The sequence below is a fragment of the Cinclus cinclus genome, chromosome 12, assembly GCF_963662255.1.
Source record: "Cinclus cinclus chromosome 12, bCinCin1.1, whole genome shotgun sequence".
Taxonomy (NCBI): domain Eukaryota; kingdom Metazoa; phylum Chordata; class Aves; order Passeriformes; family Cinclidae; genus Cinclus; species Cinclus cinclus.
The window spans coordinates 10,032,520-10,044,805 of NC_085057.1; the positions used below are offsets into that span (position 1 = coordinate 10,032,520).

The following is a 12,286-nucleotide window of genomic DNA, read 5'->3' on the forward strand; positions in this document are numbered from 1 at the left end:
AATGTTTTATTTTCTTGGGCCTCCTTTTGTGGTTATAACAGAAATCCGGTAAGTGAGATTTATAAAGAACTGTGTGTTTTGGGTTTTGGGACTTGCTGAAGAAGTATCTAATTCTTCCTATCATACCAACTTTAATCTTATTGGATAAATTGAGCCATCTCTCAGAACTGATTCTGATTATATGTTTCCTGAATTCACTTCCTTCAGCATTCTTTGCCTGAGGCTTGAAACAGCCACATCCTCTCTCTTTCCCTCCCTCCACAGCTCAGGAAACCCTAGTTTTCTGTTTCTTAGCATCTGTATCTTACTGTAAATATGCCTCAAAGAAACTACCTTTAAAATCTACACGTGGTGTGTGCTTTGGAGAACAAGGGTGTTGCATGCTCTGTACTCAGCGACATTCCAGTAAAGCTGGAACAGCTTGGAAGGAATGGGCATTTCCCAATGTTGCTCAGGATCAGAAAAAGTGGTATGGCTTTACCCAGACAGCAATTCCCTTATGGATCTTAGAGCCAAGTCATGTTACAGTCCCCAGCAGGACCCTCTATCCCTTGATTGCAGTACCTTGTGTTTCTGGGGTGGTACTGAGCTCAGTAATGGGCCCTGATGACCCTGATGTGCCCCTCCTGAGCTCTCCTCCCATACCCTCTGCCCATTGGCTTAGGGGCTCCTTTTAGGCTGGGGCCTGGGGTTTCAGTCTCAGCTATGCTGGAGATGGCTTTGGTTCTTTTCAGGCTGTCCCAGTACTCAGCCATGGACCTCCTGGGTCTGCTCTCCCACCTGTGGGCTGGCATCCCACTCTGAACCTCCCTGGGGATCTCTCTGCTCCATCTCTCCATGGTAACCATCATCAGACCTGGTCCTGGCCCACATTTCCAGCTTGGCCCTGGAGCTGCAGGTCAGCCTGGTCTTGCCTGGTGACCAGGACTCCTGGTGGAACCTGGCTGCCATCCCTGGCTGCCCTGCTCATGTAGCACAAGGCTGGTGCCTGCCCTGGCTGTGCTGGCTCTGCTTGACTCCCTATTCCTTAGGGAGCAGCTGGGACCTCCTGCTTGGGGACATCTTAGGATGTAGAGCTGGAAACCAGAACCTGAAAATTCATTCAGCACCTGAAGCTGGTCTTCAGCCTTCTGGTGAAGAAGTGGAAGGTTTGACATTTATGATTTCTTTGCACATCCAGAAATGAGGCTACTTCAACAAATTTATATGTGGTTTGGGAAGGTTGACATATTAGCTCCTGTTTTGGGACATCTGGATGATAAAAAACTTGGTTAAACTTTCATATCTCATAACTCATTTATGGCAATGGCCAGTAAGAAATCTCCCTGTTTATTTCCCAGCTGAGCTGATTGAAACTGGGACCTATCAGACAGAGTAATAAATGAAATAATCCTTCTTGCTGCTTAGAGAACAGTGCCACCAAAGGTCCTGGGACTGGGTGTCATCAAGTAGGAGATGACAAGAGGGAGGGAGGGAGGGAAGCACCATCTCCACTGGAAAAGGGGCAGAACTAGGAATGAAATTGTAGAGTTAAACCAGTCACTTCCTCTCCTTGTGCTTCCCTCTCCCTCAGTAAACAGGGAGGGAATGTCTGAGTGTCTCAAGGGTCTTCAATTGGAAGTTCTGATGATGCATTTCAGAAAATGGAAATGAATGACATTCCCTCTGAAGAGGCTTCCTTCTGGCTCTCAACTAACACCAATTAACCAACAGGCTGGTTTACTTGATTTCTCAAGAGAATCCCCCAGCAAAGAAATTTACAGCTGAGTTATTAGATTACACGGGCTCTCTTGATTATATTTTTGCATTGAGAGGTCTAAATCTTGATTAAATAGCAGTAGAATCCTGTTATGATATAAAAGGTTTTGGGAGTATAAAAAAAAATGATACCCAAATAGTGATTAGAGCTTGGACACAAGAGTCAAATGTTAGATCCATCTGGCAGATTTAAAAGGAAGACTTTTCATTTGCTTACATTGCACAGAGTTGAATTAAATCAGCAAGTCAGCAAATCCCGAGCAGATAATTTTTTAAAACAGCCTATGAAACTCAGGATTATAACTGCAAATAATATTTTTAAGATACCAGTGGACTCTGGACCAGCTCTTTCAGAGGTACTGAGCATGTACAACTTAAGCTTCTGTCAATGGAAATTATGAAAAGGAAGAGCACCTAAATATCAAATACAAAGAAATATTCAGAATATGGTGTGTCAGGGGTAAATCAATCCTTTTAAAAGGCTAGGATAATGGTTTTCTGTGGTGCTTTAATGAAATATATTGCCTTCCCACAAAAGCATAATGATCAGCCTATTTGAATTTGCTTCTTGAGTGTCTTTTTCAGGTTATTCCATTTATGACTCAATGATGAATATGTAAAATTTTTCCCAAGGCACATGGCCATTGCCCTTTCATAAAGCAGTCAGGCTTCATCTAAGCAATTTTGAGCACCCTGGCTCTTTTATGGAGAGATCATTTCACAATCTCTCAGATTTAGATTCTTTTTATTTCAAGACTACATTTTTCACAGGTAATTCAGTTTTTCCAGCATTTCCCTGAAGCTTCTTCCTGCTTTGGCATTTATCCTGCAGTGAGGCAGCAATCAAATATCACCTTTGTTCTGTTCAGCTAAACAAGCCATAGTCTTAGTCCTCTTCTATAAGATCTCTCTTGTCTGTGCAAGGTGCCTTTCCTACATTTCATGTAACATTTAAGTTTGTGTTTGATTAATGCTTGCATCTTCAAAATTCAGGCTTCTGGTAATGTGCAACACTAATAGGATAGAGGCTCAATTTAAGTGAATTTATTTGAAAATCAAACCAGATTTTTCTTGTATGAACTAAATGGTGAAGAAAAATATTTTCCCATCAGTTTCATTTTAATACAAGTAATATATTGATTGAAGATTCTGGGTAATCCTTGCCACAATAGAAGCCTTATAGTTCTCAAAGGCAGCCAAAATACCAATATTTGTCTCTTGATTTTGTTGGTTTCAGGGATGCAGGTGATTTTATTTTTGCTTTAGACATTTCTCATATCTAGAACCCTCTGTGATGACTGCTCACCTTTGAGACTGACTTTGGAAATCCCTGTATATTTTGTCATTGTGTGCATATAGGTGGGATTTTAGTGCTTATTAGTAACATGCCCTTGAAAAATGACTGCTTATCTAACTGGAGAAGAATGAAGTGGTATTAGAAGATGGAATTTGCATTTTCTCATCTGGTAAATAGGTTTCGCCCCTCATCATTCTCTGTGTGGAATGACAATTCTAATTTGTAGGACTGTACTGGTCTGATCCTCGGGTGGTGTAAATCAGCACAGCCTCACTGATCTTGAAGCTGTGTGACTGCTCGGGAGCAAGTGTGCTAACAAAAACCTCTCAGTGTGAGACATTTCAGTTTTATTGTTCCTTTAGTGTGCTCTAAGGGTTGTGAGACCAGAGTGCTCAGATGAAGCAGCTGGAGAGCTCCAACCATCACAGCCACACCATGGACGGGTTGAATGAGGAGCTCTGTTGCTGAGCTGAGGGTTTTGTGGAGCTTTTCAGCACTGCTTACCAGGGTGGCTGGGGGTGATAATTACACTGGACATCTCTAGATGCTTTGCTCTGGATATCTGCACTACAGCCCACCCTCCATCCCCCCACAGGAGGCACTTGCTTCCACAGCTGAACTGCCAATGGCAGGAGTCACAAAATCTCTACTCAGCCCTCTCAAAAACTGAGCTTTTATCAGATTCAGGAGCAAACTTGATCCCTTTATGTCCTTTCCACAGCCATTAAATATCAGGCAAAGGAAGATATGAAATTCCATATGATTTGTGAATCTTTTCATCTACAAGTCCTTTGGATGGTGTTGCCATTTGCCAGGGAACTTACAAGATCTTTGCATGAAACTGGCTATATGAAGATGACAAAATCTTTCTTCTCATTATGGTTTTAATCAAATGAAACACAGACTACAGAGACATGCCTTAACAGGCTGTTACTAAAGATAGTGATTTATTTATGGTTCCTTTCATCCAAAAGGACATATTGTACTTTGCAAACCATGGCTAATGTCTTTGAAGGCAATAGGGAGTGTAAGCCATGTAGTATCATCTGCAGAATTTAGCTGAGTGCCTGGTAATCAGTTTAGCTAATTTGGAAGTGATACGTGTAGCATTAATAAAATAATGTAACCCAACACCCTCTGCAATACACTAGGATGCAAAATGGAGTGAATCCGCAATAAAACTTAGCCCACAAACATCTTCATCTGGGAGTATGTGACATAACTCTGGGCTAAGGTTCCTTTTTGAATGGAAAGTACAATAGGGTCTTCATGTCTTGGAGTTTAGGGATTTAGTTTTAAGGATTTCCAAACAATGTTTCCTGGGTAGTTCAGTGCCTCCAGCACTGAGAGAGAATTTGTCTGTGCCTGATATTGATAAGACTGAGCGCTGCTTACCAAATCTCCAGGGTGTCTCCATGGAGGCAGGTGGGAAGGGGATGGTTACATGTTTGCTCCAATTGAACCTACAAGGAAAGATGCTGGCAGAAGCACTTCTACAGGGAAGTAGGAATGAAGCTCCTCTGGTGTGAGCTTGGCCTTTTGAATTGCCTTGTCCTTGTAACAGCTTAGGCAAACTTCCAGCTGAGCCTGGCTAAAGTTCAGGGCCGCCCACTTACCTCTGTTTCTCTTGTACCTTGTTTTTCCTCTTGTTTATTTTTGTGTGTGTGTTTTTATTTTGGCAGCTGGCTCTGCGCAATGCCTTGCGCTATTTCCCACCCGAAATCCAAAAGAAGCTGGCACTGGAGTTTGCTGAAGAACTCAGGCTGTATGGCCACATCTATATGTACAGATTCTGCCCAGATATTGAGATGAGGTGAGGATTGGATGGTTCATGTTGTACTCAGCTGTCATTTGCTTGCCAGTTTTCACCTGTGGAACTGACCTTTAAAGGGTGGCACTTCTGTGTCCTAATTTACCTCTCACAGAAGTTGTCATAACATTCTAATGAGGCTCATAATCTGAAAATTTGGGTGCTGCATGTGTTGCAGTGGTTTCCTTTCCAGGGAAGGCTACATGTTTTGGGATGCTCCATGGGACTGGGAGGGAAGCAGTGTGCTCCCTTCTGGGTGGGCTGTGGTGAGCCTGGGCAGTGTCACTGCTGGGAAACTCAGTCAAGGAAAGGACTGAGCCAGGCTGTGGGTTTGGCAATGCCAGCTTTGCCACACGCAGGGATCCCAAACACTCTGCCCCATGGCAGGACTTGGTTTCCAGGGGCCAGTCATCACTCAGAGACCTCCAATGACAACCTTGACAGGAAACTTGCAATAGCCTTGAGCTGCTGCAAGTCAAGTCCCAACTGAACCAAGAAGTAAGACCAGGTGAGTGGCTGGTTGGTTGAGCGTGCTCTCAGAGCAGAAGAAGCTTTCTGGGCTTTAAAAGTAAGGCAATACATTTTTTCCATTGGAACCTTCATGTGACCCTGGTGTGTAATAAGCTGTGCCTGTTGGTCTTGGACCATCACTTCATTCTAGGGCTGCTGGGGCTAACGTTTGTGAAGCAGAACAGATTTAGTGAGGGCTGCCAGGGGCTAGCTGCTTTTTTTTAGACTGATTCCTTTTTTGCATCAGAGGGGCCTGGTTAATGTCCATACAGAAATCTGAATAAAACAATAGAAAGCACTCTGATTTCCACAGATCATGTTTCTGTGCTGTTCATGTTATCTTGAGCTCAGCTCTTACAGAATTCAGCTAAGGAGTGAACAAATGGAAGACTATTTGAAAGTCTTTCATTATCTGAAAGTCTAGCTGGACTTCAGAGGACCCTGCACTAAACTACAGATGATGACACCTTCCGAGTAGGCTTGGATGAGATGGTCCAGCAGCTTGTTTCCATCACTGGCATCAGTGGTTCTTTGATAGCTTCAAGTATTTTTTATTTTGTGATCATTTCACTGATCATTTTCTAATAGAAGATTAGAAAATCTATACTGTTGCAGTCTCACAATGAGAAACTGCCTTTTGATCTCTGTAGTCTGAGAGTATTTGATTTGTTTTTTATGTCCCAGGGACCATATCTGCATTCAAGTCATGCTCCTATGCCAGAACACTCAGCTGATACCTGGATGTTGGGTTTCTTATGTCCTGAGTAGTATTATGTGCAAATATTTCCTTCTGACGAATTGGTGTCATTCCACAGAAATGCTCTTTTATCAACTTTAGAACATCAGAAACCCCTAATAAAAATAAACCTTTGAAAAAACTCAAAGGCTTTCCCTCCTGGTTTGGCAATGACTACAAGGCATTTGTTTTAGTATTCTGATGTAAAAAGCCAGGATAAAGTGCATGGGATCATGGGAGGAGCCCATTTGCTGAATCTGTGGAATATGCATTCCAGATCTTGGCTCATGAGCTTAACAGTGGATGCCCAATTTTTTTTATTTTTGTTGTTGGCTTACTTTGACCTGACTTTTTTGGTGTAGCTTTCCCTGCACAAAGCAAGTGTCCAGCCATTGAAGATCTGGGGTCCAATAAAAGGAAGGTCATTTTAGAAACCATGCCAAAAGATCCCATCACTCTTTAGGAATTTTCAGTGTTGGTAACTGTGATGTTGCTTAAAGAAGAGGAAGGAGTAAAACTCTCGATCAGTGGTTCTACTTCTTTCAGGTGTCCTACCCTAGAGACCTCAGCACAACTCTACTAAAACCTGTGCAGACACAGCACAGGAGCTGTCCCTGCCCTGACCAGCTACAGTATAATTGCAAGAGTAGAAGTTTTAGAGAAATTTGATACACAAACAGATGGTGGAGGAGAAGAGGACAATGAGATGATCACAGCAGGTGGCATTAAGGACATTAGTGGCAGGCAACCTGAGCTGGGATAACTTTGACTGTTTGCCTTACCTCACCTCTCAGCTTGTGGATGAAGTGCATTTTAGTGAAAAGGCCCATATTTCTCCTAACTAGTTCAGGTTTTGAGAGGTTCTTGGAGTCTAAAACTCAAGCTGAGTGTTTTCTTTCTTGGATGCAATCTTAAATAGCAAGGGTGGGTGAGCCTGAAGGCAACTTGCAGTGATGCTTCTTGGCCTGGCAACAGCTGCAGAGGCCACTTCCACCACCCTTTGGAAAAAAAATGCAGTTAAAAAGCAATGAATGTTCATGGCCACCATATTTATCAATTGTGATTAAATAATTCAGCAGATAAGCTGAATGTAATTGTTTGGTTTTGCTTTGTTCTGATAATAGTTAGAACCTGATTTGCCTGTTAAGGTACACATGTAACTTCAGATCTGTGCTTTTTTCGCCTCTGTTCTTCCTCTCTGAATAAAAGCCTGCAACTCAGACAAGTTTGAGTATCCCTGGCATGCAGATATATTCCAGTGGGGTGTGTTGTTCAGGTTGCTCTTGTCAGCTGGAGTGCTTCTTCTAAATTTTTGTGCCTACCCTTTCAGAGCGTACCCCATAGGAGAATACCCTTGCAAGAACAAATCAGCTGCTGCCATCATGCTGATGATCATGAATAATCTGGATCCCTCTGTGGCTCAGGTAAGGTGCAGTAAAAGGAATCAGGATTCATAGATAGCAGCAAATTGGCAAGACATTTCCTGTATATGTTCTCACATGAATGCAGAAAAATTTAGACATACAGGCACTATATACAGGAGCTGCCTGAGACACAGAGCTTAGCTCTTGGTATATTGCTTCTACAGCTTATGTTGAAAAATTAGTGCTGTGTCTTTGGAAACATCCCAGTGACAGTGTTACAGTAACAAACATGTAATTTTGAAAAATACTCATTTTTTGTTCTTACCTTATCGCTTTTACAATGTTACTTTCTGATTTCAAGAACATAGAGAGTTCTGATGCAATAAACTCTAGAGATGATTTATTATCAGGATGGCAAAAATAGCTCAGAGATACAGTAAAAGGTTTGAGAAAAGTGCTCGCCTTAATGTTGAATTGCCTTTTTTAGTTTCCTCAGGAGCTCGTCACTTATGGAGGAAATGGGCAGGTCTTCAGCAACTGGGCACAGGTAGGACATTGCTGGGTTTGAAATTTGTTTCACAGAGCCAGTTTCACCCTCCCCCATGCACATTCTGCTTAGGCAGTTTGGGATAATTCTTGGCAGTCATTGCCTTAAAATACTCTGAAACATCCTGTTTGGATAGGGGAATGCTCAGTTATGAGCTGTGTAGGTGGAGAGCTTTATTTAGTAAGGAGAGCACAGACAGCCCAACAGAAACACTAAACATGATACCATAAATGCACCAAGATCTGTGGGATGATATAAAGACCAGTTCTTTCTTTCTTTCTTTCACTCATGTATATGTGTATGCCTCTGTATTTAGCACAGATAATTTTAGTCTAAATCTAGGAAACAAAAAAGTGTATCCTCTATTTGTTTGTGGAACTTTTGCAACAATTTTCACAAGTAGTAGAATAAAATAAGGTTTTGATTGAAGAATGTGCAATTCTGAGTCTTTTTCCAAGTACATCAGATTAGCTGTTAAATATTTGTGTTAGCTGGCCAGTTCAGGCTGCACTTTACTATGGACATTAGCCTTTATCTTTTAGGAATAATGGCAGGTGGTTAAAAGTCTCTCTAAAATCAGAGAATGTTTTAGATTGTGTTTGCATAATATCTGTTTCTTATATAAAAAAGAGGTCAATAAATATACTCACTTTATTCTAAGTGCTGCAAAATGCATGTGGGAAACATTTTCAGGAGATTTTTGGAATCAGCAACATAATTAGAATTCTGTTTGCAGTGCAGGACAGAATGAGCACAGGTAGGAAGCCACATCCCCCTGGAGAGCAGCATCACTCCTGAAGGCTGGGAAGGTCTTGATTTCTGACTGTAGCTGGAATTGGTAAAAGCTGACCAAAGGAGCCAGCTTCTGTCATAAAGAATCACATATGCACCTTCTTGTGGCATATTCAGATTCTTTATCTGAATCTGGCCTCTTGCTTATTAAAGAACCCAAGCAAACTTAATGTGTGAATGAAGTTCCTAGTTAGGGGAGAGGAATGGATTCCTCACTGTAGTGTGCTACTGAGTGAACTGGGATTTCTTCCCAGTTTGGGATTTCTCATTTGTGATTAAAAGAAAATTCATGTTTCAATTTCCTAATCTGGTAAATTTAATCTAGAAGTTAAATGGTAGCCTTAGACAAATTTTGAGGCAAAACTGTTCTGCCTTTTTTTTTTTCAAAGAGAGGTACCGTGGCAATGCTCACCATTTCTTTATTGTGTGCATTAATTAATAAATGCCAGTTAACTATTGCCTGTTAGCTATGAGTGTTACAGCATTTCTGAGGTGAGCAGTGCCAGCAATTTATATAAAGGCCTTTATTGGTCTGACAATTCTTGGGCAGATGTTGGGATGCAAGGCGAGGTAGGAAGTGCTGCCAAAGCCTGAAATATTCTTTTCTCTTGTTCTCATCCAAGCCAGTCCTATGACTTGCAGGTGTTTTCAACAGAGAAAGCTGAACACATTTATTTTTATTTACTTAGACTAGTGATCACATGAATGATTCAGTTGCAACAGAACATTTTAGTCTGTTTGTAGCTTGAAAAAAGCGTTCAAAAAAATTCTAGCACAGCAAAACTCACAGTAGAAAGGATCAGTTTGGTTTATATCATCCATGCAGACCTGTGCTTTCTTCTGGATAATTTCAAATGAAAGAACTATGTCCAGAGCTAACTTTACATGTCTGAAGATAACAGACCTGCTTTTTAAGCTAGGAAAGACTTTTCCTTCCTCCTTCCTAGTTATGCCTTTCAGTGCCAAAAGACCTATTTACCTTACAGCTTCTAGTTTTAGGAAGTTGTTTAGGAGAAACATTAGGATGTTTTTCCCTGACTGCTAGGGAGTTGAGAGTTCAGCTAGTTACCTGTTGTGTCCTATGACATAAACTCAATTATTCAACATTTTTTCATAAACCAAAACATAGAAAGCAAAACAATACCTTGAATAACATTTTCTGTTCAGCTGAACTTGCAGCTTGGGGAATTGGCTGCGTTAGGAGGAACTGGCTTCAAATCTGTACCTGAATTTTTAATTCAGATCAAAGCCACATCCTCAGATCTTAGGTGCCTGCGTTTATTTGTCACTGATACTGTTGCCTCTTTGAGGGGAAGGAACTCCCCAGAATTTCCAGTCAAAATTGTGTTTGTGTCCCTACAGAAGCTCCAGTTGCAGGTAATTGTTGAATTTCAAAATTGCATGGGGAAGTTTCTCACTGGCCAAGTTGATACACACTAGAAGTCCTGTGGAGTTTAATGGGCTTTGTCACAGGCAGTGATGGATTGAAGTTAAATTTCAAGTCCATTTACATGGTCAAAGCATACATTTTGGCAGTAATCAAGGGTAACTATTGAAGTATGCAGATAAAGCTGAAATATATTTGTGTACTCCAGGGCGCATCAAGGATTTTCTTCTGTGTCCACAACAAAAGCTGATTTTTTTTTTTCCCTTGAGAAGGAAAGCTATTTCATTTTAAAGTGCACATTATAAACACGATTCATTGCACTAGAAGATGCTGAATTTCAGATTAGGATCAACAATAAGCATGAGTATTTAATCACTCCTGTAGGGAAAATTCTGCAGCTTGTCTTTGGAAGGATTGCCAGAAAAGTGCCAAATACAAGTGGTTAATATCAAGATAAAATTAGAATGGCTTTAAAAGTGAAGGATATCTGGGATTTGTACTGGAGAAATTACTCTGGAACTTATGCAGACGTTTGTTAGTTGATGGTTTGTGTTTCCTGGTGACTGATATCCCTTAAAGGACTGTATTGAAAGTGAGAATGTGTTGAGAGCTGTTATTCCATATATGAATGTACCTCGTTATCCCTATAGCTGCCTTCATTCTCCAAGATTAGCAGCCTCACAAAAACCAGCAAACGTAAGATGCAGAAAAAGTCCCTCTTTTCCTTGCTTTTCATTTCAGTTCTGGTTGGTAATGCACTATTTGTCAGAGATGACAGAAGAGCAAACACTGGTGATGTACAGTGGGCATCCTCTGGGGCTCTTCCCCAGCCACCAGCGTGCTCCTCGTTTAATTATTACCAATGGCATGGTAGGTATGAGCATCTTGTTTTCTTTTTCCTCCTATTCTGTTTCATTTTCAAGTGTTGACTGAGTTAAAATATGATTTATGCTATCTGAATTTACTACAAGACAGGAGAATATGGGGTCAAAATTCTGCAGCGTTTTTCCCAGCACAGCTGCTGTCACCTCATGCGTGCTGATCTGCAGTGATGGAGAAAAAAAAACCTTCTGCTTGCTAGAAAACCTCTGTTCTGAGACTGAGATACTTCCCTGCCCCAAACAGTTCAACTAGGCTCAGTCTGGAAGATGAAAAAGCCCTCAGTAAGCAAACATGATTATTAATCAGAGGCTCAGATACCTGGACTGCTTTGCTTGGAAGACAAGGTGGACAAGTGGAAATACTGGTTCACTGCCAGTCTTTTGAGCCATTCAATATCCATTTCCCTGCAGGTTAGTTTTGTGGCTGGGCAACTGCTCTCCTTAAAACTTGTGTGTCAGTCACAGTGCCAGGAAGACTGGACATATTTTTCTTCTTTTTTGTACTGGAATACATGAAATAAAACACCTGAATTGCTCCTCCTGTTTCAACTGTTTTTCTGTGAATGTAAAAGTTACAGAAATAGTTGAAGAAACTTAGGCTGTTTAAAAGAATTGCTGAAATCTCTAATTTGTTTTTGTGGATTTTATTTTGGTTGTTTTTTTAGGTTATTCCCAACTATTCCTCCAGAGATGAATATGAGAAGATGTTTGCTTTGGGTGTAACAATGTAAGAAGATAGCTCACTATTAAAACATATCAAGTACTTGACTATAATTCAGACATCAAGCAGCGACTGCTTAAAATTTCTAATGCAGATGGATTTCAACTGTGCTGCATGAAATACTGATGCTGCAAAGCATTAATGCACACTTGAATGGAATTACTTCAGAGTTTGAGTTATGTTCAGCCACATATATAAGTATGTAATTGAGGTCTGTTAGGAATTAATATTGGGTTTATATGTGAAGCTTGGCTGAACAATAGCCTAAAGCCTTAATTATAACCCACTTAAAGCACTTGGTAGTTCTAATTTTCAGTGGTTGCTTTGCAGTCTGTGGAAAACACTAGTTATAAGACATTCTTTCATGCTAAGAGAAACTTTGAAGTAGAAAGTGATCCTTTTTTAATGATTTTTACATACTCTTCTACTGTTGATGAGCACAAGATTATCATTCTTTTGTGTGCCAAGGAGACAATAAATTCA

At 40.8% G+C, this 12,286-nt stretch overlaps 1 protein-coding gene across 1 annotated transcript in view; it reads left to right on the top strand.

The window, feature by feature from the left end:
• UROC1 (urocanate hydratase 1) overlaps positions 1-12,286 on the top strand; it is a 37,023-nt gene that overhangs the window by 1,939 nt on the left and 22,798 nt on the right. Inside the window, exons 2-6 of the mRNA XM_062500731.1 lie at positions 4,738-4,868; positions 7,442-7,535; positions 7,963-8,022; positions 10,943-11,071; positions 11,748-11,809. Of these exons, the coding sequence (XP_062356715.1) occupies positions 4,738-4,868; positions 7,442-7,535; positions 7,963-8,022; positions 10,943-11,071; positions 11,748-11,809 (476 nt within the window). The remainder of the gene's footprint in view (positions 1-4,737; positions 4,869-7,441; positions 7,536-7,962; positions 8,023-10,942; positions 11,072-11,747; positions 11,810-12,286) is intronic.